The sequence below is a fragment of the Myotis myotis genome, unplaced genomic scaffold (genome assembly GCF_014108235.1).
Source record: "Myotis myotis isolate mMyoMyo1 unplaced genomic scaffold, mMyoMyo1.p scaffold_m19_p_9, whole genome shotgun sequence".
Taxonomy (NCBI): Eukaryota; Metazoa; Chordata; class Mammalia; order Chiroptera; family Vespertilionidae; genus Myotis; species Myotis myotis.
The window spans coordinates 43,301,244-43,328,372 of NW_023416401.1; the positions used below are offsets into that span (position 1 = coordinate 43,301,244).

A 27,129-nucleotide genomic window follows, 5' to 3' on the forward strand; every position below is an offset into this window, starting at 1 on the left:
AGGTGTCGCCACTGAGCTGAACCCTGAGCTCCTCCAAGGCCTGTGTTGTCTTTGGCTCTGAGCCGGGGACAGGGCACACTCTTTCCTTTCGAGGGGTGAGAGGTGTGAACCCCAAACCATAAATGGGGTGCAGACCCTGGAGTCAAGACCCAGGGCCAGCTCAAGGTCTTCTAACCATGCTTGGGCCACAGACACTGCCTTTGCTTCCTCCTTTTAAATCTCATTTGTGTGATTTGGGTGTAAAAGTGTTAGCAGGATAAACCTAAGATGCCCGCAGGGGTGGCTGAGTGATCTTGGGGACAACAGGTAAAATCAGGTGGCAAAACAACAGAGAGGCCATGGAGAGTGGGGGGAGGGGCAAGGCAACGGGAACTGAACGGCAGAGGACCTGGAGACATGGGACAGAGGAGGGGTGGCAGGGAGAGGACAGTCAGAGAGGAATTGGTGGGCAGAGTTCTGCGGGCTGGTCCAGCTCCCTCCCACCTTCTGGTGGTGGCCGGTGGTCCTTGGTGCTCCCTGGCCCGGAGCTGCATTGCTGAGGTCTGTGCCCCGGTTCACCCGGCCTACTCCTGTGTGTGTCCCTGTGTCCTCTCTTCTTCTTAGAAGGTCACCACCAGTTTCTGGATTATGGAGTACTCCAATCCAGTACAACCTCATTTTAACTAATTACATCTGCAAAGACCCTGCTTGCAAGTCAGCTCAGGTTCCGAGGCTCCACATGGACCTGTATTTTGGGAGCATCATTCCCCCAGCACAACCTGCTCTTTATTTCCTTGTCGTTACTAATATTCTATTATTTGTTCACTTAATATTCTCTGCCTCACTCACTTGAACTTAAGCTGGATCATGGCTAAGCCATGTTCTCCATATTCCCTCATCCTGAGAGTTGCCTTCCCAGTGGTCGGCAAACTGCGGCTCGCGAGCCACATGCGGCTCTTTGGCCCCTTGAGTGTGGCCACAAAGTTTCAATCACACTGTACGTGCGCACCCGCATGTGGTATTTTGTGGAAGAGCCACACTCAAGGGGCCGCAGTTTGCCGACCACTGTCCTAGACTAAAACCCCAATTGGTGTTTGCTAAGTGCACAGTCTTGGTGGAGACACCAGGAGTAGCTAATGTTCACCAGTGAAATGCCTTCTATTTCAACATTGTGCAGAAAATGCAAAATGTGTTGACGAACAAAACTATCTAAGCTGTAAGCACGAATAAGGGGAAAAAAAACACCCCAAAATTTAACTGAGTCAGATGATTCTTCCTCCTAGCAGTCTCAGGAGGCTCCAGCTTCCTGACAACACCACTGGGGCTTTGTTCATTGTCCTGCCTGCCTGGAGTCCTTGCTTCTCTCCACCACCCAAAGCCTCCTAGCCCCCAAGTCCTTCATCAGCAAAGCCCAGCAGCCTCTCTGCACCCCCTTCCCCAATCCCACACATTCCCTGGCTAGCTGTTCACTACCCTCTTCCCTATTTTCTTATTCCTTGATGCTCTCCGCTTCATCACAATGGGTCTGACTGATATACTCAGTGTCAGCACCCATTTTCATTTGTGTTTATTCTGTGAAATTCTTAGTCATTCTCTCTTCTGATGTCATTTCTCCACCATTTCACTTTTTTCTTTTTGTAGACCTCCTACTACAGTTGGAATCTTTTGATCTATCATGTATCCTTCCATTCTCTGATCTTTTCTGTCCATTTTTTCTCTGCTTTCTGGCTAAATTCCTCAGTCATGTTTTCCAACTGATTCATTCTCTTTTTGATTGTGGCTGGTCTAGAATGCACATAAACTACTCAGTTTCTCAATAACGATTTTTCATTTTCAGGATTTCTAATTGGTTGTGTCCCATGTCCACCTATTCTCCACTCACATCTTCCTGCCTCTTCTCTATGGTCTTAGTCCTTCATTTATCCCGTGAAGGTTGTAAACATATTTCATTCACATCCATTTAAACATGTTCTACTGTTTGCATTTCAGTGGCAGTAAACTCACTTCCCAATTAACATTGTGAGCTTTCTTATTGCTAGTCTGACAGTATTAGTCTAACGTATACTTTTACTAGTAACTTGCAGGCTCCGCCTGAACACCAGTTGTATTCTCCGCCGCTCGGTCATTATTTCTGTGGAGAAATGCTGTGGGCGCCCAGCTGTCACCCGCAGGGAGACCCAGCCAGTCCTGGTTCCGGCGGTGGTGCCGGCTCCGCTGCCCTCTGTGCTGGGTCCCTGTGACCCTGTGCAGCCTCATTTCTAGATGCTTCTGCCCCGCCCCCATCCCACTCACCATTGAATGTTTTTGTTTTGCTTTTGTCCAGTAGAGATATTTATTATGTTTTTGAGTTATGTCTTTTTAATTAGACATTTAAAGTATGTGTACTTGTGCTGATGGAAGTGGATGGGAGGTTTAAGAGTGAACTCCTGAACGTTGATCTGAAGTCCCTGCAGTGACCTCCCTTCTGGGAGGCAAAGTCCCCGGCTGGGCTGGAGCCAGCTGCAGTGTACAAGCTTGGGTGTGTGTGTGTGTGTGTCCACACACTTTCCCCAAATGAGGGGAAGCAGGATTGCTTAAAGAGGAGAAAATCTCCCTTGAAAGTTTGTGTGTCCTGCCAGTATACCTTAGCAGGCATAGAGGCCCAGGTCCCAGAAATCCTCAGGCTCCAGGACCAGGACATAGGACTGATGGATAACTGTGGCCCAGCAGGGTGAGCTCAGGGTCAGGACTCAGGTGCGAGGCGGGCAGGGGCGCTTGGCGCCAGCAGCGCACCTGCAGAGCAGAGTGTGCTATGAGGAAACAGGATGCCCCAGGCAAACTGAAGGCTGATCCCTATTAGAATAGGGGCTCCTGGCCATGCAGGGTTCCCCCCTCCCACAATCTTCAGAAGCTCCAGCTCTGCTCATCCCTCCTTTCTCTTCTCCTTTTTCAAATCCCTAATCCCTCTAGATGTTCTGGATCCCACTCTTTGGGGGTCTATGGGGATAGTCCCCCAGCTTCCTGTGCTGCTGCTGGGAGCTGCATGTGCTCCCTGTCAGTGCCATGCCTCCCAAAAGGCACCTCTGTCCCAACCAAAGAGCTTCTGAATGGGGTGGATTGTAACTGCCTGAAAGAGCGATTGAGAGGGTGAACACTGAGGCATTGTGGGCCAGCAGGGAGAGGTGCTTGGGGACAGAGGTGCTGGCATCCTGGTGTGTAGGGGTGACCTATATCCTGTGCACAGGACTAAGGCAGGAGTAGAGTAGGGTGTCCTTACGGTCCTGCTCCAGCATTTCCCTGACCTGCCTCCAAATGAAGATACCCCACTTACGGTCTGGGTGCCCAGACAGGGTCAGAGGACTAAGGCTGGACACATACCATCTCGTGTCTACCGGTGACATCTCCAGGAGCCCCCTCCCCGCACCAGTCAATCACCCAAACAATGATTATGTTTCATAAAATATGTCTGCTTAAAATTAGTTTCAAAATATTTTTGGTAACTTGAAACCTTAAAATTATACTCAGTTAAGTTAAATGACGGATATTTGATAAATATTCAGATCATTTCTAGATAAGATAAAATACTGAAACATTAATTTCTAAACATAAGTTTATCTACTTTTGGCTTCTCATTACAGAGACTAAATGTGTTCTTTGGCCATATCGAAAACTCTAGTGCACCACTATTGGATCTCAGCCCTCTTACTGTCTGTGAGGTGGTGTGCTCTGCCTGTAAACTAGACTAGGTCCTGGAGTCTTCGAGCTTCCTCCAATGTCTGGCTACAACTCTCCACACTAATGTTACCAATCTTCTCTTGCCCCCTTTCCTGAAGCCCACACTGAAGCTGGGCAACTGGATGTAAATTCCAGAGGCGTCACTGCAATGGGTCACGGAGGGACAACAGTACACGGAGACCCTCAGCAGTCACATTTGGTGCCTGCTGCTGTGAGGGCCACTCTGGACGTTCACTGGCCCACCCATGACATCCCAGAGTCATTGAACCCACAAACCAGGAAATTCATCAAAATCACCCTCACACCATTGTCTAAAGATGATTCAAGCCCAACACCTAGGAATATTTGTTTTAAATTGATGGATTTGTTGTTCTACTCATTTATGCTGTTCTATTCATTTGTTGTTCTATTCAGTGGTTGATTCTTGTATGTGCCCTGACCAGGACCAAACCAACAACCTTGGTGGGTGTATCGGGACGACATTCTAACCAACTGAACTACCTGGTGAGGGCTAGAAATCTTGACCGACTATCCTCTAGACTAAAAAATGGAGTCTGAGGTTTGTTCTAACCATTAATGTTTATTTTTGCTTCCCTGGGAATGCTTCTTATTAAATGAAGCACAGGGAAATTAGTGGTCGCTCAGGGCTGGGGGCAGGGATGAAGAGCTAAGGGCATGGGGTTCCTTTCTGAGAGGAAAATATCCTAAAATCAACCATGGTGATGGTTGCACACATCTGTGAATGGGGTAAAAGTGATGCAAGCATACATTTAAAATGCAGATTCCTAGGCCCCACCCCAAACTAATGTTTGGGATTGGGGTGGGGGAGCAGATTTCAGGGTTTAGTGAGAAAGGCACCAATTGTACCTGTATGCATACTATTCTCTCACCCTTTGTATTCAGCAGCTAGGGGTTCTGCCACGGTTTTACTAATAATATTGCTTTCTGTGTGAAGAAAAACAGAGCACAGACAAGTGTGCTGTGGTAGGTCCCAGTGCACCAGAGAAGCTGCCTGGGCCTCGAGTCCACACTGGCTGCCACCATCCACCTAGCTGACTGTGTCCCAGCACTAGGAAACCACTTGAAAAGAATGCCACGTGTTTATAAGAACAGGTAGCCACCCAGAGCGCACCGTAAACCACCTCTACACGGCTCCTTTCCCAGAAGAGACAGTGGCACCTGAGAGCAATTCTAAGCAGCAGCAGCTCATGGACCTCATGCAGCACCTGCTCTGTTTGCCTGGCTCCTGCGTGTTACCACCACTCTTTGGGCAAATACACGTCCAGCACTCTGGTTCCTGCTCTCCAAACACCTGAGGGCTCACTCACCATTCTTCCCAGTTTGGGGTCCATTGGGCAGGATTTCCGAAGCCTCTCGCAGTTTTCCCTTGGACCTCAATGAAGCGCGGAAGAGGAAACCTCACCACGGCCCTCAGCAGTCACATTATATACCGCGTTGCAAATGCTTGTCTGTGCTCCACCATCTGCCTCAAAGAAAGACAAGGCTGGGATAGTGGGCCATTCACATTGGAAAACAAAGATGCTTCAGAGGCGATCAGCCAATCTGGGGGAGGAGAAACAATGAGTCCCATATGCACAGGCATGCAATGAGGTAGTGGCCTGGAAGTCATCTGATGTTACCGCAGGCCATCGGGGCCACTCAGGCTGTGCATCACAACCCAGAAGCATCACTGTGCATGTATGCAGGTGTCACCCTAAGAGTGAGTGGGTGCACGGGCCCAGGACAGCACAGCTGAGATAGAGGTGATGAGAATGATCACTGTTACCTTGAGCAGTTGGCAGAGCCCTGCTAGCAGCTAGGTCAGGGTTACTGGCCATGTGTTGGGTTGCTCAGGCTGCCACAAGTGGGGCAGAAACCCTCTGTCTCACATTCTGGAGGCCAAAAGTCCCAAACCAGGGTGTCCTCAGGGCCTATTCCTCTGGGGGCAGTGAGGGAGAGCCAGTCCCTGGCCCCTTCCTGGCTCCTGGCAGTCACTGGCAATCCTGGGTTTGCTGTCTTCAAATACATCCCTGATTCCTGCCTTCATTTCACATGGCATCTCCCTATGAGCATATCTCTGTGCAAAACTCCCCCTTTCACAACTCCATCCTGGAGTTGGGCCCAGGCTACTCAGAATGACTTCATTATGACTACACCTGCAAAGACCTATTTCCAAATCATCAGTCTGAGGTGGTGGGAGTTAGAACTTCAACATACAAATTTTGGGGGATATAATTCAACCCCAACAGGCTGTGAACTTCCAAATCCCCTAGCCTTTTATGATTTAACCAAGGAAGCAAGACATTTCCACAAGAACTAAAGGTTCACTCCCAGGATAGTCTAAGAGGGTAAAAAAGTCCTTTGCTGCTACAAGCAGTAACACAGGAAGGTTGAGATGGCAAAGGCCCCTATGGACTGGGATCCCTCATGACCAATTCCCCCTAGAGCTGGAACAGTTGGACAAAAAGACGACAGTTAATTGGCTACAGCTGCCTGGAAGCTCTCGTCTATTTGACTGGCTGCCAAATGCCTGTGGATATGTGCACCTTCTGAGACCAGAGACCAAAGACAAGATCAAAACCAAGCTCTTAAAACAGAACAAGACAAATGGCACAAAGAAAACCAGACCATTCCAGGGGGAACAGGACCAGCAGAAAACAAGACTATTCAAACCTGTACCGGAACCATGTTTGCTCAAGAAACTACTTTCACAGATTTTCTCCTGCTAATCCAAATTTAGAAAGAGGGGGAGAAAAGATTCTTACCCCTCTCGCTCCATGGACCCCACTTTTGGGGATTCCAGGGGTGCTGACACAGGAAGAACTCTTACTCACCATGTGCCGACCTATGTCAGATGCCCAGGGTCTCATCCGACAGTCCCAAAGTGACAGAGAAATTAATTTTCCTTTTACCCTTCTAAGTTCTTTGGGCTGGACTAAATGAGCATATTTATTAGGTATGTCTGATGTCTCCTAAGAATGAGACCTGAGGATAAATCAGGCAGTTCAGGCTTGTGTGCCCTCTAGAGCTAAGGAGAAGAGGAGGGGTGGGTTTGGAACTTCCAGGGGCAGGAAAGTAATTCACAAGGAGATGGAAGAGAAAACTTTGGTAAGTAAATGTTTGCTGGGCCATCTTGAACAAGGGAACAGAGAGAGGACTTTGGTCAAGGGCTTGCCAGGTTCCTTCCTATCACACCTAGTTCATAGTGAACTGTAGTTGCTCATGATGCTAGCTCCCTTCCTGTCTAAATTTTATAGGCAGGTAGGGGGAAGGTCAAAGGCAATTAGGGGGAAGGTAAAGGTTCTTCCTGTGTCTTTTATTACTTGAAGATAACCAGCTTAAAGTAACCAAGATTTCAAAAAAGGCCTATTTCAGACTAATACTGCCTCCCTCACCACTCACGGTGTTCCCCAAAGCCTCAGGTGGACACAGATGTTACAATTTTCTCTGAAAAGTGATAAATGAAGTCCCATGAGTCCTTCCTTCAGTTAATGCTATCTACTGTTTATTTTTTTCTCAGTTTTCCTTGGGACAAATGTCATAGTATAATCCTGGTGTAACTGACTTAAAGGTTGACTCCCTAATATCTGTCTTTCTCCTGCAGAGCAATAGGAATGTCAGCCAGGCCCATTGCCCACGTCTGGGAGCACTTTCTGAGTAAGATGCCAAAAGAAGAAACATCAGTTCATTCTGGATTGCCTCCTCCTGGTCTCTGGGTGGGACTACAGTGGGGTTTCAGGGTGCGGAGCAGAGGTCATGGGCCATGACACTGAGGGCAGGAGCACCCACTCCAGCCCCGGCCTGGCTGTGAGGCCGTGTAGCAGAGAAATGGGGGAAGCTCTGGTTGGTTTGGGCACCGTAGCCTAGCCATATCCTCACTAGTTAACACATTGTGGCTTAAGGATCCTCACATGCCTATCATCACCTTTCTGACCCAGACACCAACAAGAGCAGATGAACTTCTTTCTCTTAGGTCCAAAACCTCCTCTCAGCCCATCCTCTCCTCAGCCCAGCAGTTCTGTCTTTTTCTAAATAACAGGCAGCTGTATCTTTGTCAATGGCCAGCTCCTGGTGGAGTAACAGAGAAGCAATCCTGGACAACTTTGGGATAGACAATCCCAGAAAGACTTCCGCTGTGCACAGCACTTTGCTGATGAGCACCATCTCCCAGGATAAGCCTCCTTGAGGACCAGAAGGATGGCTGGTTAGGAAGATGAGAATGCAAAACATAGGCTTCAAGACACCGTGGAGGTGACTCCAGGGCAGAGAAGGACCCGGGAGTGAAGGTGTCAGAGAGGGCATGGGGGCCAAAACAATGAGTTTTTTTTTAAATAAATAAATATATATACATATATATATATATATACATATATATATATATATATATATATATATATATATACACACACACACACACACATATATTTATATACATATATATATATATATATGTCCTATCTAATAGACAAACATGGTAATTAACCATAACTTCGCTACTCTTCCCATTGACTAATCAGCGAGATATGCAAATTAACTGCCAACCAAGATGGCGGCCGGCAGCCAGGCAGCTGAAGCGAACAGGAGGCTTGCTTGCTCCAGTGATGGAGGAAGCCAAGGTTCCCCGCCTGCCGCTGCCGGCCTCTGAGTTGCACTCTAAGAAACAATGTTGCAATTATAGAAGCTAAACAAACCCCAGAAACCTGCTTTCAGCCAGCCAGGCCTCAGAGCTGGAGCTGTAACAGTGTTTCAATTATAGAAGCCAAACAAACCCAGATACTTGCTTTCAGCAGGCAAGGTCTCAGAGCTGGAGCCGAGCCTCAGAGCTAAAGCCAGCTCTCAGTTCCAGTGACAGCCATAGAAGGTAAATAAATCCCAGAATAAAAGAGAAAAACAGAAAAAAAGGAGAGGTTGGGAGCTTCAGTCACCCGCCAGCCTGAAAATGGCCCTCAGCCCCTCACCCAGACTGGCCAGGAACCCCAGTAGGGACCCCCACCCTGATCTGGGACACCCTTCAGGGCAAACCAGCCAGCCCCCACCCGTGCACCAGGCCTCTATCCTATATAGTAAAAGGGTAATATGCAAACTGACCCTAACAGCAGAAGGACTGGGAATGACTGGTCACTATGACACACACTGACCACCAAGGGGCAGACGCTCAATGCAGGAGCTGCCCTCTGGTGGTCAGGGCGCTCTCACATGGGAGGAGCTCTGCTCAGCCACAAGCCAGGCTGATGGCTGCCAGTACAGCGGTGTGGTGGGAGCCTCTCCTGCCTCCTCAGCAGCGCTAAGGATGTCCGACTGCAGTTTAGGCCTGCTCCCCGCTGGTAAGTGGACATCCCCCAAGGGCTGCCGGGCTGCCAGAGGGATGTCTGATTGCCATCTTAGGCCCAATCCCCCAGGGAGCAGGCCTAAGCCAGCAGGTGGTCATCCCCTGAGGGGTTCCAGACTGCGAGAGGACACAGGCCGGGCTGAGGGACCCCACCCTCCCCCCCGAGTGCACAAATTTTTGTGCACCGGACCTCCAGTATATATATATATATATATATATATATATATATATAAATTTGTATTGACTTCAGAGAGGAAAGGAGAGAGAAATATCAATGATGAGAGAGAATCATCGATCAGCTGCCTTCTGCACGCCCTCTACTGGGGACTGAGTCCGCAACCCGAGCATGTGTCCTAATCAGGAATCAAACTATGACCTCCTGGTTCATGGGCCAACGTTCAATCATTGATCCACACGGGCTGGGCTAAAACAATGATTTCTAATGTCATTATTCTGTTCCATCAGTGTAGGTATGAGGGCTCAATAAATAGCAGCCCCGTTTCACATCCCAGTTCTGATCTGAGTGAAGATGGTCAGCAATGTGGACAAACTATAGAGACTTTGAAATGAATTAAGCCCTGTTTCCCATTTACTCTGGGCTTTTTACCAGCTGGGCCAATAAACCTCCATTTGTTTAAACCAATCTGACTTGATTTTTGGTGTCTAGGCAGCATAAGGCATGGGGATGGGGATAGACACTTCCCTAACAGCTATGGAGGGGCCGTGAGTCTCCACTCCACCTGGGGACCTGGGAGAGAAGACCCACCCCCACCTGAAGCCCCCACAACACACCACCCTCCACACGCAGGGTGCTCCTGGGTAAGTCAGGGGGCAGGGATGCTTCCAGAGGCTCCATTTGTACTTTTTATTCATCGGCACAGACAGACCACATGATCCTTCCAGTTAGGTTCAGGTTTGGAGGGTTAGCAAGAAGACAGGAGGGTTATGGTGTTCAGTAAAGGACAGAACTTCAGGATAGCAAGGGACCAGAAAGGGAGGCCCTCACTTGTCATACGCCCCACCTAGATACTCCGTGTGCCCGACCCTGAATCAGAGGCAGAGGTGGGGCCAGGATCAGCAGGCCTCTGTTTAGTCTGACTAGATGTCAACCAGAGCCTTCTACAGAAGAACTCTTGCTGTGAGTCCTGGAGACCAAGCCATGCTGGGCATCTCGGAGAATTCAGCTGACATTCGGGGTCACTGATACCCCAGGACTGAACGTGTGTAACTGCCCGGTGTAGGCCATGTCATTCAGGAACAGGTTGGTGCTCCCATGTCCATTCCTGGATGTCTGTGTGTGGTGTGACAAGAGAGGAGGAAGACAGGCTGCTTTCTGGAGCGATCAGAGAGGATGCAGGTGGAGGGCGGGTGCCTTCAGAGGTGCTCCAGGGACACGGGGCCTCTCAGTTCTTCAGCTGAGACACTTCATACAGGTACGCAGCCAGCATTTTGGTTCCTTCTATGTAGTTGTGCCTGATGGAGAGGAACAAGTCATGGCGTTGGCTGGTGTCCCGAGGTCCAGGCATGCATGTGGCATTCTGGGAGCGTCCCACCGTCCTGGTGTGCGGGCCCTGAGTTCTGCTTGCCTTTAGAATTTGGGCACCTGGTTCTCAAATATAGGCTCAACCCAAGTGTCCCAGCAGGGACCGGTCCTGGCCCTGGACTCATCGAATAGATGGGATCTCACCTAGCCCCTGACTACCAAAGGCCTTGCCTTGATCATGGCCCTCTGTTGTTTGCTTGGATCCGAAGCCGCCACCTGGTGTCCTAGGACTTTGGTCTCTGTCCCTCCCTTCCACCCTCCATTCAGGGCCTTTGCCTCTTAGTCCCTGACCCCAAGACGACCCGTTTCCTATCCTCCTCTGCTCTTCCTGACTGCCTTTGAGTCTCCCTGCCTTCGTGGGTCTCTCCTCACAGCTGCCAACTCAGAGATCAACTTCTGTCTCTGTTGGTTAAAGACCCCATCACGTTTGTATAAGCCAGGAAGGAGAAAAGTAGCTTATGGAGCCAGTAATGACATGAGGACTTCCAAACAGGAAGGTGCCGGGGTCCTTCAGGAGTTGCGGGTGAGGCACAGAGATCAACAGACCACTGGGCGAAACTTGTTCTGAAGAACTACCACCTCCCACAGGCTTCCTTCCCTACTTCCCACCAGTGTTCCCTCCACCAAGGACAGATGGTAGAGAGTGCACGGGGAAGGGGTCCCAGAAATCACCTCTTAGCAGCAGGAAAGGGGCAGGTGTGGAGGAGGAAGGGGTGCAGGGAATGCCCTGGCTTTCACAGGATTTCTCACTGGTATCCACAAGGAAACTAACCCAGATTCAGGACTAAGGATCCAGAGCCTCACCTGTTGAGTTTTTCATTCTGGGAGTGGGCGCCATCATCAGCGGACCCCACAGGCAACAGCATGACATTCTTGCCTGTGGCCTCCTGAAAAGTCAAAGTCACAGGAATACTGCCACCTTCCCTGGTTAAATCCGGCTCAACACCAAAAACTGGAGGGAATGAAATAAAAGAAATAGTGAGCTTGGGGGCTGAGGCTTCCCCACATACCCACTACCTGCAACACTAAGGCCGGACCCTGGGACAGCAGCCCCTCACAGCATCACTATATAGCTACATGTCATATGACACGGCAGAGCCCTAGCAGACATGCTGAGGGCCCTGGCATTGTCCGCAGGAAAATGTCTGACCTGTTTTCAGGGCTCTTCTCCCAGCCATGTAATGAGGGTGGTTGAAGTCAGACACCCAGGGCTTCCCACCATGGCCCATGTACACCTTGAATTTGTTGGGGCTCTGCAGTTCAGCAAACTTCTTTGTCAAGTACTTTGTAACCTGAACCACAAACAGAAGAGACATAATGTATTATAAAGCTCTGCTCCTGACCCACAGCAGATCTACAGTGAGTCCACATGGCTTGTAAGTAGCCTACAGTAAGTCCACCAGGAGTCTACAGTGAATCCACACAGGTCTACAATGGATCTAGAGTGAGTCTACAGTGATTTATAATTAGCCTATGGTAAGTCCACCATGAGTCCACAGTGAGACTACAACAGGTCTACAATGGGTCTAGAGCAGTGGTTCTCAACCTTCTGGCCCTTTAAATACAGTTCCTCATATTGTGACCCAACCATAAAATTATTTTCGTTGCTACTTCATAACTGTAATGAGGCTACTGTTATGAATCATAATGTATATCTGATCTGCAGGATGGTCTTAGGCAACCCCTGTGAAAGGGTCATTCGACTGCCAAAGGGGTCGCAACCCTCAGGTTGAGAACCACTGGTCTAGAGTGAGTCTACAGTGAACTTTCTGCTGCTAAATGCTGATCTGCATAACTGTGATAACAGAAAAGGGGATTTTTATCAAGAATCAAAAGCCAGTTATTTGCAGATAAAAGGTAATGTTTTAATTCACCCTTTATGTAGATGTCCCCATATAATGATAATATTTAAACCAAGTTTTCAAAATTGTTCTTTCACTTGCTTTATAAAAAAGACCACATCCAGACCAAAACAGAGCCAGGTGCCGACCCAGGGAGACCTCTTGATGACAAAATGCCAGTCCCAGTGTCCTCTCTCCATAGGGAAGCCCTTAATTCTATCCACCAAACCTTCCCATCTGGATGCCTGCTCCCGGGAAGCCTGGCGGGCCTGCAGCGATCAGAATTTGCCCCTCTGAAATCTTCCCTGACAGGAGTCTTCCCCTCCGCTCCTCACCACGGCCCAGAGGGTGCTCCCTTGGGCCCTCACCATAAAATATTGGACCCAAAGTCAGCATCTGACCTGAAGTCAGAGATCAGGTTTGGGCATGTCTAGCACTGACAAAGGTCACTTACACGTAATGCTTTTATGTGGCCTTTATCTTCGATCAGTTTCTGAACTGCTTATTCTAGTAATTACTGAGTTGGCCATAGCCAAGAGGTGGGGACATGTGGTTTTGGGTTTGTGTTTTTCAGTTGTTCGGAGGAAAACCTTTTGGCCCCTGAATCTTTGCCGGTGCACGGCAGCCCCCTCCCCGAGTCCCACTGCCCCATGTACCTGCTCGCTGACAACCTCAGGACTCATGTTGGGCACGAGCCTGATGGAGAACTTGCCAACCACTTTCCTAGGAATCACGGTCTTGGCCCCTGAGCCGGAGAAGGCACCTTCGATCCCGTGGAGGGAGAGGGACGGGAACCGCCATCTGTGCATCAGGACGTCTTTCTGCAGAAAATGGCAGAGCAGTTCAGGGGGCAGCTTTCAGAGGAGACGGGAATGTCATTTTGGAGGTCCCTCTTAGTCACAGCCGGCCCTTTCCTGAGCACAGGAAGGAGGTGCAGACCCCGCAGGAGTTCAGTTAATGCTGGCTGACCTGAATGTGACTTACATCCCGACCTCATACACCAGGAACTGAGTGAGCTCTGCCATGTAGGCCTTACACCGTCTCTGGCCTGTCCTAGAGATCATCCTACACCCGCAAACAGGCGAGAGCTACCGGCCTCTAGGTTTTCTCTGCATGTATTCCAGGGCCCACATCATCACCAGTCAATATTTGACATTTCTAACAACCTCTCAGCACCCAGCCTGGGAGTGGTCTGCACCTTCCAATGACTCAGGTGCCCACAGAAATGCCCAGATCTCTGCCAGCCCCTCTGCTCCTTCTCACGGGGCCCCTACAGTTGGGAGGCTTGGGGACAGACAGGTCTTGGCGTGGCCAAGGCAGCACCTTGCAGCCGTGCAGCAGGGTCTGCGCCCCCACATCCTTGGCGTACTCCTCCAGGTCAAAGTCGATCTGGTCGTAGAGCTTCAGCTCCTCCTCTGTCACGGGCGCCACAGCCTCACTGATGCCGGGGATGAGGATCTTCCCCTTCCTGTCCACCAAGCAGCCTGGAGGAGAAAGGGAACGGTGGGTGCTCAGCGCACAGGCTGCAGGGAGTCCTGGCACAAGAGCCCTGTGGTCACCTTTCCTGGGCACACGTGAGGGCCTGGGTACCTGTGCTCATACGTCAGTTAACTACCGTAATAACCCAGTGAGGTGAGCAGTGCCATCTTCCCATTTTAAGACAAAGAGGCTTAGATACGAAGGGGCAGGTGAGCTGTCCCCGGTCACAGACCAGGACACACTGAGCAGAGGGACCCCAGACCCATCTAAAAACCAAGACACTCTCCAATATCGCCTTTTTAACATGCTTTCCACAAGAAAATAGCTGCTCCCAAGCTGAGAGGGAACTAGAGAGAGGGACAGAGTAGACTCCAGTCACAGGAGCAACAGACTCCACAGATGGCAGCCACCATCCATCCGGGAAGGAAACAGCACAACAAACCATATGGTGAGGCCACAGGATGCCAGGGAGAGTGAGCTGGGACCTCATCTCAAAGAGCCGACCATGCAGGAGCCCTCGCAGTGGCCAGTTACAATGTCAAACGGGCTGAAGCAGATGCTGAGGGACGTGACATACGTGTCCAGAGGAAGGACAGTTGTGGGAATCTAGGGAACAGGCTGGACAGGGCCAGACAGGGCTGAAGGAGCCAAGGGTGCCCAGCTGGGTCCTGGAGGCGAGACAGGGTTTAGCTACACAGGGAGGTAAGGGTGTGAGGAAGAGGAAGGCAGAAACGAGACATCCATACCCAATCTTTTAAAGGGAACAGTGAGCAGAGCAAGGGAGCCACAGAGTAACAGGGAAGTGGATCATGAAGAACGTTGGAATGTGCCAAATGCTGATGACAGCCTGGAAAGAGCCCACCAGCTGGTCTCCGAAATCACCAAGTCGTGACTGAAACCCGGCTTACCCATCAGCGTAATGAGATCCGTCATGGCCTCGTGCACTGAGCCCCCATACACCCCAGAGTGCAGGTCTTTGTCACTGCATTCCACCTGAAAGGAACAAAGACCACTCTATTGGGCTGCTTAGCGGGAGCTTATTTTTATCATGTGACAGTAAATTGAACCAAGAACATTCACAAGACCTGACAGGCAATTTTTAAAATCAAAATTTGCTCCCTTGATGAGCAAAGCAAGGCATTTCCTAAATTACAAAACTTGAAACGACAGAAAATACCACTGGAAATGCCAACCACAGGTAAACCAAAATATAATCATAGGTGAACGAGGAGTGCTGAGCACAGGTGAACTAGGAGTGCTGAGCACAGGTGAACTAGGAGTGCTGAGCACAGGTGAGCTAGGAGTGCTGGGCACAGGTGAGCTAGGAGTGCTGGGCACAGGTGAGCTAGGAGTGCTGGGCACAGGTGGGCTAAGAGTACTGAGCACAGGTGAGCTAGGAGTGCTGAGCACAGGTGAGCTAGGAGTGCTGAGCACAGGTGAGCTAGGAGTGCTGAGCACAGGTGAGCTAGGAGTACTGAGCACAGGTGAGCTAGGAGTACTGAGCACAGGTGGGCTAAGAGTACTGAGCACACGTGAACTAGGAGTGCTGAGCACAGGTGAGCTAGGAGTGCTGAGCACAGGTGAGCTAGGAGTGCTGGGCACAGGTGAGCTAGGAGTACTGAGCACAGGTGAGCTAGGAGTGCTGAGCACAGGTGAACTAGGAGTACTGAGCACAGGTGGGCTAAGAGTACTGAGCACACGTGAACTAGGAGTGCTGAGCACAGGTGAGCTAGGAGTGCTGAGCACAGGTGAGCTAGGAGTGCTGAGCACAGGTGAGCTAGGAGTACTGAGCACAGGTGAGCTAGGAGTGCTGGGCACAGGTGAACTAGGAGTACTGAGCACAGGTGGGCTAAGAGTACTGAGCACACGTGAACTAGGAGTGCTGAGCACAGGTGAACTAGGAGTGCTGAGCACAGGTGAGCTAGGAGTGCTGGGCACAGGTGAGCTAGGAGTGCTGGGCACAGGTGAGCTAGGAGTACTGAGCACAGGTGGGCTAAGAGTACTGAGCACACGTGAACTAGGAGTGCTGAGCACAGGTGAGCTAGGAGTACTGAGCACAGGTGAGCTAGGAGTGCTGAGCACAGGTGAACTAGGAGTACTGAGCACAGGTGAGCTAAGAGTACTGAGCACACGTGAACTAGGAGTGCTGAGCACAGGTGAGCTAGGAGTGCTGAGCACAGGTGAGCTAGGAGTGCTGAGCACAGGTGAGCTAGGAGTGCTGGGCACAGGTGAGCTAGGAGTACTGAGCACAGGTGAGCTAGGAGTACTGAGCACAGGTGAGCTAGCAGAACTGAGCAGGGCAACTCCCCCAGCTCTCAGAACCTTTTGCAGTGGTTTCAGAGATACCCTGCAAGAGCTACTAAAAGGGCAACAACAACCAGGAAAAAGAGCCAGCAGGGACCTGGAGCCCAAGAACCTGGGGTCAGTCTCTGCCCCACCGTTGCCACGATGTGTAACCAGGATAAGGCAGTAACGGCCCTGAGCCTCTGCCTCCTCACCTGTAGCAGAGTAAGACCGCTCACCTCCCAGCTACTGTGTCCCCGTCAGTTATCACACAGCAGGTAGAAAGGTGCCTTGCACAGAGTGAGTGCTCAGTACAGCAACTATGATCATTCCCGGAACTTCTGTCTACAGACCACCCTCACACGCAGGAACTGATCAGTCACCTGTGCGGGAGGGACCCCCACCTTTCTGTGTAGAGGAGACCGAGGCTCAGCCACCAGCGAGTGGCACGTCCATCCTCCTGGGCTTCTGTGTCGAGGGTAACGTTCCGGTTCCCTCAAGATCACTCAGTCAAGGGATAAGAGCTTAGGGGCTGAAATATGAACACTGTCACTTTTGAAAGGAAGTCTTCCTAAAATGTTCTGCCTACGTCTCAGTGTTCCTACATGGACTTGCACTTCATCTTTTCTCAACTGCGCAAGACAATCCTGCAGAGAATACAGCCTAGCTTGAAGGTGGATGACGCTGATTCTGATGGCACTGGGCATGGAGCACCACAGGGGAATCACCATGGGGCATGGGGAACGTGGCCGATACCTCGATGAAAAAGTAGCAGATGCCCCTGAGGCCGTAGGTGATGCAGGGCTTCTTCTTCCCCAGCCAGTAGTTGTCAGAAATGCAGACGTAGTCCACGTCTTTAAAGAAGGTGTCCTTCTGGGCAAAAATCAGTTCATCCAGGCCCTCAGAGCCCGACTCCTCCATGCCCTCCAGACAGAATCGGATGTTAACAGGGATTTCCTGTGATAGGAAAAGAGAGTCACAGGCATTCAGCTTTCACATACCTTTAGTTCTTAGAGACAACATACAGGAAGTCACCAAATGTGAAATCACCAATTTCAAATACCCAGCTTCCTCCAGACCAAGCACTCTGGCAGGAGGTATGCAGTTCTCAATGACCCTCAGTCCCCAGGTGCTGGGCTGTGTCAGGGGACAAGCCTGGCTCCAGCCACAGCTACATCCTCACTGAGAGCTCCTTGCCAGCAACTCCTCAGGTGACCACACTTCTGAGTCACAGGGATCTAGGTGCTCACCCAGCGCAGGTCAGGAGTCTCTCCATTAAGGCCTGAGCTGCTCTCTGAAGGCTGTACGCAAAGAAACCAGAGAAGTCTTCACTGGCACCCTTGTGGCCACCACCAGTGCCCTCGAGGGAGGGAAAGCCTCTTTCTAATTTAGAAGATACTCCTGCACTATGACCTCCTGCTCACACTACAGTACCTTTTCTTAAAGAGAGGATGCTGCCGTCTGTCCATCCGGCTCCTCTCTGTAGTTTTCCAGGTCTCCCAGCACTGTGCGGTGAGGCAGGTGGCTTTCCACACACAAGAAAATGAAGGCTGTGGCATGGTAGGGCCTCACTGGACTCAAGTTTGCACAGTCCTATTCAGAACTGCCCCTGGGTGGCACTGCTCAGGCACACCTTCTCTCCTCTGCCCCTCAGATAGAATCCTTCTGGGGACCTTGGTATATGGAACAGGTAAGTGGAGCTGCTCTGGGTGGCTCTGCCCTGCACACGGCCACCCCTTCTCTCAGTTGCCCTCAGTCCCTGTGCCCAGCTTGTGGCGGCCATGAGAGCACTGCCATCCAGTGGTTCTGGGCTTCGGCTTTCTCCTGTGCACAATGGACCCCTGGGCCCTATTTGGATCTACCATTTCATGCTCTAACAAATATGCTTGTCTTATAATTCTAATTTTATCATGATACAAGAGAAAGGCAAGATGCAAAAACCATCTATACACTTGATCACAATTAGGTTAAAACAGTTGAAAAGATTGGTAACTACCAAAATATTAAGTCTCTTAGGGTTGAGATTCTAGGCAACATTTTCTCTCTACTTCTCTAAAGTTTACAAACTTTCAACAAGGAGTGGAGATTTCCTAGTTAAGGAAATATATTTCTAAAAATAAAATGTAATTTCAGGAAGCTGTAAACCATGCAGAGAAAGGGGTTTGTCCGCTACCACAGCCCAAGTGGGCGGGCCATTTGTGTGTGGCCTGGGTTCCTGCCGAGTCATCAATAGTGCGACCCTTGAACACTGTAAAACAATTACACCTGCAGCGTTTCCTGAAGCTGGAACACAACCTCTCATCTAAAATCTGAGTCACTGGGCTGACACTTTGGGGGGAGCCTGCTGTCTCACATCCTAGTGATCTTTGATCTTGAGAAGCCCGGCCTTGTTACACTCAGATGGAACGGGGTGAACCGGGCTCAAGGAGGGTGACATACTTGACTTGTTTTCTGAAAGGCTTCCAGGGCATTCATCCAGCCGGCCACTGGCCCCTTGTCATCAGTTGAACCTCTCCCGTACAGTTTGCCTGGAACAGCAATCAGCAAATTCATAGCATTACAATGACAAGGAGACAGATGGAGAGTGAACCCTCAGCGAACATCTGTTAACATCTCAGCGAAACCACATACGTCTGCCCTGAGAATTTCTCCTGACATTGGAAGCCCCAAGTCTCTACCCGGCACTATTGCTAAAATGATGGGAGAATTCGCCGTCATTGAAGGCAGCCACATGGATGCCTCCAAGTCCCTCTCCCGTCCCCCGCGGATGTGGCAGTTAGTCAGTGCTCACGATCCTGCTGACTCAGGGCACAAACTTCAGAGCCAGGTCAGGAGCTTACTATCAGTGGGCCAGTGGTTAAAATCTACTTCCATAACCAGCTGATATCAATAAGGGTGGAAAACCTGGGCAGAGGAGGGGAAGCACAATGCACCCTGATCAAGAGAATGACAAATCTCACCCCACCCCAATTTCACATCTAATCTGATGAAGAATGGGACTTATGCTTGTCCCTGATGTCTCCAGGTATCACTGAAGAAATCTAACAGCACAATACTGCTTCCCTCAGTGTGAGGAGTGAGTCCCTCCCCTCTGCACCCCTGTTCCTGGGACCCCTCCTGGGGAAACAAGGCCTCCCCCTGGCCTGCTGTCATGTGACACAGAGCACCTGAGGCGACCAGGGCAGAGCACGGATGGCCATGCCTGCCAGGGGCTCAGCTTCCCTCTGTCCTGGTCAGCTCTCTCACTTCCTCATTCCTAAGACTGTTTTCAAATGTTTGGCAGTTTTAACATGACCCACCCCAAAGTAGTATAAAGCTTAAAGCAATCACTACCCTGGGAATTTACTTTTAAATTGAGCCCAACTTTTCACAAAAGCTAAAGAGCTCTCCTAAAAGCATCATCATTCCGTGAGGAATGCTGATGCGGTGACGGGGATGTGCGGACCACGCTACACAGAGGTGTACAAGACAAAGAGGCATGCACCCCCCGGGCTCCTTCCAGCGTCCTCGATGCCGAGTCTGCTGAGGGAACCTGTCCGGTGCGATCGGGAGGGGCTGTGTTCTAAGCTGGTGCTGCAGGTTGGGGAGGAGTGATGAGGAAGACAACTCAGGGAGGTGGGGGAACCAGTGCTTCCAGAGAGTTGTCAAGTGGAGACTCAGCATGTGAGGGCTGCACTGCCTCAGTTCAGAACTGGGGAAGCCTCACTGACCCAAGGCCACAAACCCCCATTTCCACAGAACGGGAAGGCTTTCTCATGTTCCTGTCTGGTGCACATGTACACTTCTGGAAGCTGATTTCGACATTAGGTCACAACTGCCTGTTCTGGGAGGATGGCCAAGGGAGTACTGGTGATTCTGCTGGTGAGAAGCAGCAGGATTTGAAGCACTCCTCTGCCAGCAGAGCATCCTTACCGTCTCGCTCCACCAGGGTGAAGGGTTCGCTGTCCCAGCCATCCTCCAGGGCTGCCGGCTGCACGTCCAGATGGCCGTAGATGCACACTGTCTTCTTCTGGGGGTCGGAGCCCAGCTTGCCAAGTAAAATGGGAGGAAGTGGTATCTCTGAGCCATCAGGGAGCTGTAAGAGGAGAGGGAAGCATGTGAAGACAGCCTTTGTTTAAAAACCTGGTGTTTATGGCAGATATTATTAAAATACCTTAAGTGTTCTTATCCCTTCGCATCAACCTCCCTCTATTGTAGGGTTTAAGATCATATTGCTCAACTGAGTCATTTAATTAACAAGAAATTACTTTGCTACCCAGAGTACAAAGACTGAATTATGTTCACCTATTGCAGGCAATTTCGTAAATTTTTAAAGGCAGATTGTTTTTTTTAACTCTTATACAACAAAACATGTTATGAGAGGCGAGGTTGGGATGCAACTTAGTTCAGTATTTTCTAAATAATGGATAAAAACTACTACAATCTTAAAGCAGAAGATGGGTGTTTGAAAATCACATTGGTTCTGCACAGAAAGGGCTGTAGACCAGGATGCAGTGACTAAGTCACAGGAAAGTGCACAGTAGGCACTGGAGCGGGTCCTCCGAAAGGCTTCCTGGTCTCCAACGATCCTGTAAGAACGGGGCCAATGCATTAACCAGGATGCAAAGGCGGGCTCAGTGCCTTTCCTACGCCTACAACAGCTCAACTCTCCAGCTGATACTTTAAAATCTGGCCCTGCGCCCTGTAACAGCTCTCCCAGCTCTATTCCAACAGGGAAACCTGTTACCATTACAAAGTAACACCAGCAAAATGTGGGGGGTGGGGGAAGGGGGTGGTTTCAGGGAGGGTGAAAAGCACACATCCTTTTGTGTTGCTACTGGGTAAGGATTACTCATGCTAGAACTATCACAGACGTCTAGTTACTAGAAAATAGTCTTTGTGAAAATAAACATTATAAACTCACAGACTAAATTGGTAATGAAACTAAACTAACAATTTATAATCAAGAGATAAATGAGCAACTAGTAAAAATGACAAGCCTATCAGGATGAATGATGGGCTGATGAAAGTGTCTGCCCCAAGCTCCAGGGGCTCTGAGACCCCTAGGCATACCATACATTCAAGAACGCACCAGGCTGCCGGGATTTTTGCAGGTCCTCAGATTTGTCTTTCCAGTAAACTCCACTCATAAATACTCAATGTAAGTAACTCTCAGTAACTCCACAGGTACCCCTGTGCAGCCCTCACAAACACGTCTGGACTGGAATCAGGAGGCCCAGGTTTTATCTCCACTGGGAACTGGTGTGGTTCCCGGTGGAGGCAAAGCCCACCTGGGCCTCAGGTGCTTCCACTCATGAAAAGAGGAGACTGAGCTGAATGTCCACAGTAAACTCCAGGGACAATGACCTCAACTGACACACCATTGGGCAAGAAAACTGAGATTAAGCAAACCTCACCACACCCTGCAATAGAAAATGATACTGCATCTTCGAAAATGCACGGCATGAAACGTGATTCACACGGGACTGAAATCATCGGAATGGCTTAGCGTGAGTGGACTGTTCACTTCAGTTAGAAAGAAACCAATTTCCTGTCAGAATCCAGCTCACACACAAAGTTCCTCTTTTTCAAGAAAAAGTGCTATTCCTCGCAGTCGGGATGCTGGAGACAGAGTGTGGGGACAGTGGGAGTCTTCGTGTTTTTACACTTACGTGGATAGAGTGTAGCTGCCTAGTTTGAAAGGAGACTGCTTTCTGGTGAATCTCAGTTATTTTCTAAGAATAGCCTCTATGCTAACTTACTATTGGGTAATAGCCCTCCACATTCTCAGAGAAATGCTGAGAATGACAAAAACCTGTGCCCCAGTCCAACTGAAGAAACCACACAGAGATTTATATCCAAATCAGGCCTTTCTTGTGAAAGACAAGCAGGGTATCTGAGGGTACGCTCATACCTTCTGTTTTCCAATATCCACCAGTTCCACGGAGCCGCCCAACTGCTTGATATCCGCAGCGGCCACTTCCATCATCTTTTTGATTTCCCCTCTCTTCTCAGGCCACGCAGATACGCTCTGGATGGCCACCCATTCCGCAAGCTTCTGTTTGTGGACAATAAGCAAAAAGGGATTCTCAAAAGGTGCTCCTAAAGGAAGAAAGGCATCCATACTTTTGCCGTGTTTCAGGCACTCAACGTTGACCTGCTACCTGTGGCCACTCCATGTTGAGCATGTTGACCACACATGGAAGAATAGATCCATCAAAACCTACTTTTACTGACCCTGTAGCAAGAACTATATAGCATAACAGAAACATGTCAGAATGCGGATTTTTAACCATTAAGCACGAGGTGAATATAAAATGAACAGAGTCCATAAATACCTCTGAATCTAACAAAATTACAACTGAGGGGTACAGAAACTACCCAAGATTTTCAGTCCAGGTTAGCTTAGTTATCATCCTTATAATGGCAAGTTCTCTAAAGTATAAGTTTTAGAATGAGAACTCTAAAGATTTCATCTGAAATGTGTCTACCAAGAATAACTTTAAAGCATGATTCTTTAAATTAAATTCAAGTAACAGATTAATCTATAATGCTACTGAATCATTGCAAACATCCTAAATGCAAAACAGGTCTTTAATCTACTACAAGAAATTATGGATGAAGATTAAACAAAAATCTCAATTAGCTCTGCCATTTCTAGAAACATATATTAAGACTTTCTGCCAAAGCCAAAATTATAATTTCTATAGTGTAATGAGGAGGTAAAGGAAAAGATCTCTAGACTTATATATACAGGGTGGGGCAAAAGTAGGTTTACAGTTATAAGGAAACAGTTTATTCTCATATTATTTATTATTGTATTATTTTTCATATATTTTTCATACACACACACATATTTTTTTTTTTCTGTGAGAACACTTAAGAACTACTCTCTTAGCAGATTCAAGTTTACAACATAGTATTGTTAACTATGGTAACCACGCTGTACATTGGGCCTCCAGAACTCTTCTTATAACTGAAAGTGTGTGCCCTTTGCCTAAGATCAGGATCTCACCACTTCCCATAGCCCCTGGCAACCACCGTTCTACCCCCTGCTCCTCTGAGTTCCTTGTTCAGGTTGCACATAGAAATGAGATCATGCAGTGTTTGTCTGTCTTTAATACTTGACTTAAACAGCATAACTCACATAACCCCTGAGCCCCAAAGGACTAAACTGGATTTTAAGTTTATTGGAATAAATAAATATTCCCTTACCTTGATGTAGCGATCCTGATTTTCATCCACATACTTAAACAGGGTAGCGAGGACCGACATCTTCCAGTCAAAGGGCAGGCCTGGGAGATTCTTGGAGGGAAGAGCAACCTGTTACTCCTGCCTCTGCACAGGGCCCGAATGAGGAAAAGTCGCTGACTGCTCAGGGTCATGAACTCCTACCCCACCTTCCTGGCCAGCAGTGCCAGCAGTCAACACGAGGACTCCAGGAAGTGACCGCAGAGGCAGAAATGAAAGCTTTGGGATGCAGTGAGAGGCTCAGGTTGATCTCCCATCTTTTTAAAAAGGAAAATGTACCCAAAATTGTGTCACAGTGGCAGATAAAGAAGGAAGGGTCTGAGTTGAAGACAATCTGATGAAAACTAAAAGTAGGTACTTTTCAGTAATGCTGACTTATCAGCATTTAAAATTTTAATTTAATTTTACTCTCCTGAAGCAGATAGAGAACTTTCCACTTACTATGACCACAGAGGCAACCATCACTCCAAGGATCCCAGCAAAAATGTCACAGCCTACCTCTTACAAGGGCACAACACAGCAAAAAGGCCCCAGGACAGGCTGATAAATTTAGTTTAAGGAAGTTGACAATCTGAGTCCAGAAACTGCTAAAGGCAACATGGGAAAGCAGGCCTGATTAGAATAAGCAGCTCCATCTACCTGCACCCCACCCCCCTGTGCATTTTCTAACACCCAGTTTCCCATGTGTGAGACCCACCACATCCCATTCCACCCCACAAATATGGGGGGGGGGGGGGCAGAAATCCTCTGATGCATCACCTTTAAAATCTGGAATGCATATGAAACAAAAATGATTCTGCTATATATTGGGACTTTCAAATTTGCTTGTCCCCTTCTTCAATTGACAGTTTGAATCCCACCCAGTGGTTGGAAAGGGCTCAGCTATACCCCTGAGACGGCAGTATTTCAGACTCGGAGCTGCAAACTCACAAGATCCCACCACATCCAGGAGAGCTGATGCCTGGGCACCGGCACGCTGGTTAAAGAGCATGCTTTGTTTGGTATCAGATTCCAAACTGATTTCTGGACAGGGGAGTGACTGCATCTGCTGTGACATGAAGCGTGAAGCTGCTCACCAACTGAGGAAGCTGCCAGAGCTGTTCTGAGTTCAGTGAGAACAGATCAAAGTGCTTATTTTCAGTGCCTCTTTCCTCCTCCTCAAATACCAGCCATAAATTATTACAAACCTCCCAGCCAACTCAGATGGCTTCAGCTGAGGCTCTCCTCTGGAAGAGCCCAGCAGGACAGTCCACGAATGCCGCCGGGGGATTTCATGGTCGTTAATAAAGTCAAATTTTCATCCACCTATCCCCCAAAATGTAAACAGGAGGCTGTCTATGACAGCATGCTATGCTGGGCACTTTTATTTGGGTTCCTGGTCATCCAATACCACAAATCCCAAACTCACTGCGGTATGTTCTCTTTCATAGTACGCTCTTTGCAGACAATGAACCCACGGCCTTCCAGTAGAGCCACTGGAAGACGGACTTACCTACACTGCACCCTTCACCAAAGGAGAGTCCACAGACCAGACTGCGACGCCAGCCCCCCAGGGCGGGGCCAAAGCAGCACCTGAACTGCTAGTCAGTCCCGCCCACTCACTTTCTGAGTAGTTCTTGTCCTCCCCTCCCCCACATGAACTGGGACCTGCCGACCGGAACCTGTTAAGGTAAAAGCGCGGAGTTGGAGTGGACAAAAGCAAATATCCATTCGAAATAAGTACCCTTTTCACTCCCCTCATGAAACCTGCAGTTCCTGGGGAGTAACAAAATTTCACTAGTGAAACTAGTGGGCGCGGAAGGAGGAGTGACCCCGGGAGCCCCCGGGACCGTCTACCACACCTACAAATCCATCTTTGTCCCCCATTAACTCGCGGCATACGTTACAATATATAAATACCCGAGTCATGGCTTCGAGTCTTTGCAAAAAAGCCCTCCACTAAAACGGGCAGGAACCTCCAATTTGCCCAATCTGGAGCTATCTCCCCAACACAGTTTTACAAATTTTCTTTCCTCACTCCTCCGTGCAAACACCAGGGACGACAAAGGCGTGAATGGAAGGTCCCCGAACAGGTGCGGGTGCTCCACGAGTTTACACCGACTTGGCTCCAGGATGACGCCCGGGACCCCATCTTGGCGGCGGAGGCGGACTGGTGGCCCTGTCTGCGAGACCCAGGCCTCAGGGACGTGGCGCCAGGGACCCGGGATCACCTCCATGTTACAGGTGAGGAAACTGAGGCTGAGGGAACGAACACCCGACCTGCTCAGGCCCGCAAGCTGCAACCCCCGCCTTTAATGCTGGCGAGAGCTAGAGACCCCTGGCCCGGGGCCGGGCCAGGCAGCACCATCCAGAGCCTCCGCCAAAAGCTCTGCGGGCTAGAGAAAGGCTGCCGTTTGCTGCGAGCCTGGGGACGGAGGGTGCACCCCTCCCCGCCCGCGGAGCCCCGATTCCGCGCCGGCCCTGTTTGAACGAGACACCCCGGTATCAGTCACCGCCGGCTACACAGACCTGGCGGTGGGCGCCGCCCCTCCAAACCCCAACCCGACCCGCTGCTCCCGGAGCCCTCGGTTCCGGCCTCGGCACCCATTCTGCATGCCTAGCGAGGCGCGACTCCCGGGGACCCGGGGACCACCCGCCCGCCCGGCCAGGGAAGGTCCCTCACCCACCCGCAGCCGCCGCGCCTAGGCCGCTTCACGTGCCCCAGTCACGCCCCCGGCGGGGCTAGCCCCGCCTACCAATCCCCGCCCACCAATCCCCGCTCCTATAGAACTAGCGTCACCCCGCCCCCGGCGCGGCCGGCCCACCAATCCCCGGACTCTTCCGGGGAACAGGCGTAGCCCCGCCCCTCCCGCCTTCGCCCCGCCCCCTCAGGGCACCATCCCGGGATGAGCGCCCGCCCGCGGCGTGACCTCCCTCGGTGTCTTTTGCTCACTCTGACTCGGCGCCTTGGACTGGGGCCTCAATGTTGGGATCTGACCCGGTGGCTTTTAATGAGGTTCTGAGGTCCCAAGTCAGGGAGCTCACACCTCACCCCCTGAACTCTCTGGCTTTGTGGGGTGTCCCATCCCGGTGGGGTCCTGAGCAGTGCACATTTTGCTGGTCACACACATTTTCTTTTCACGTAGCTTTGGCATTTCCTTCGCAAAACCTTCATCAGCACCATTACCAATATTTTAGTATATAAATTCAATAATCACAGAAATCAAGGCAAACTGCCAACCAATGGTCATTGTGGCCAATTCAATGCCAGTTTGGGGTGTAGTGGATAAGGAAACTTTATTTAGTGCAAAGAGCTCAATTGTAATACGGCAAGAACGGTGACTGGGGTGGGGGTGGGTTCAGCTCAATGCCACTCTGCCCATCTGGTTGGTGTTTCAGCCTTCCAGCTCCAGCAGGGAAACGCAATCTTCAGTCTTGCCACAGGGATGCTGACGTATAGAAAGAAGTCCCATCCCTGGTCCTTGATTGGTCTGATCTCATGTAAATGAGGGCTCCAAATCCTTGCAGTCTGACTGGTCAGATTGGTGCTAATAGAATATACCTGTACAGCTCCAATTGGCCAGGCAAAGTCTCAGTCCTATTGGTTGGAACTCCTCTGGCTCAAGAGGGCAGGAACACAGGGCAGGCTAGGGTGACAGGCCTCTGTGTAACAATTGTTGCTATGCTCTATTTTTAAAAAATATATTTTATTGATTTTTTATAGAGAAGAAGGGAGAGGGATAGAGAGCCAG

At 49.9% G+C, this 27,129-nt stretch overlaps 2 protein-coding genes across 4 annotated transcripts in view; both read right to left on the bottom strand.

The window, feature by feature from the left end:
- CNDP1 (carnosine dipeptidase 1) overlaps positions 1 to 5,173 on the bottom strand; it is a 28,641-nt gene extending 23,468 nt beyond the window's left edge. The window contains exon 1 of the mRNA XM_036323409.1: positions 5,022 to 5,173. Within this exon, the coding sequence (XP_036179302.1) occupies positions 5,022 to 5,045 (24 nt within the window). The 5' untranslated portion in view covers positions 5,046 to 5,173. The remainder of the gene's footprint in view (positions 1 to 5,021) is intronic.
- Positions 5,174 to 9,868: 4,695 nt separating this feature from the next.
- Positions 9,869 to 26,130, bottom strand: CNDP2 (carnosine dipeptidase 2). Of its 3 annotated transcripts, none has more exons than XM_036322801.1 (12): positions 26,065 to 26,130; positions 23,363 to 23,452; positions 22,062 to 22,205; positions 20,081 to 20,243; positions 18,608 to 18,696; positions 16,925 to 17,125; positions 14,794 to 14,878; positions 13,730 to 13,890; positions 13,063 to 13,227; positions 11,716 to 11,857; positions 11,370 to 11,517; positions 9,869 to 10,495 (listed from the first exon to the last, which is right to left on the bottom strand). In XM_036322801.1, exons 2-12 carry the CDS (start codon positions 23,420 to 23,422, stop codon positions 10,426 to 10,428), a joined length of 1,428 nt encoding a protein of 475 aa, XP_036178694.1. In that variant the 5' UTR covers positions 23,423 to 23,452; positions 26,065 to 26,130; the 3' UTR covers positions 9,869 to 10,425. The 3 variants fall into 3 exon arrangements, with proteins under 3 accessions (XP_036178694.1, XP_036178693.1, XP_036178695.1); XM_036322800.1 differs by having other exon boundaries at positions 23,363 to 23,485; positions 26,065 to 26,083; XM_036322802.1 differs by lacking the exon at positions 26,065 to 26,130 and adding an exon at positions 24,891 to 25,253.
- Positions 26,131 to 27,129: the final 999 nt, after the last annotated feature.

Excerpts from the sequence above, each read along its gene's own strand:
- CNDP2 (XM_036322801.1), bottom strand. The coding sequence starts at position 23,422 with ATGTCGGTCCTCGCTACCCTGTTTAAGTATGTGGATGAAAATCAGGAT. Across the intron at positions 13,891-14,793 it reads GGATCTCATTACGCTGATGG|GCTGCTTGGTGGACAGGAAG; the intron begins GTAAGCCGGGTT and ends TTTCTCCTCCAG. Across the intron at positions 13,228-13,729 it reads CCCTGCTGCACGGCTGCAAG|AAAGACGTCCTGATGCACAG; the intron begins GTGCTGCCTTGG and ends CATTTTCTGCAG.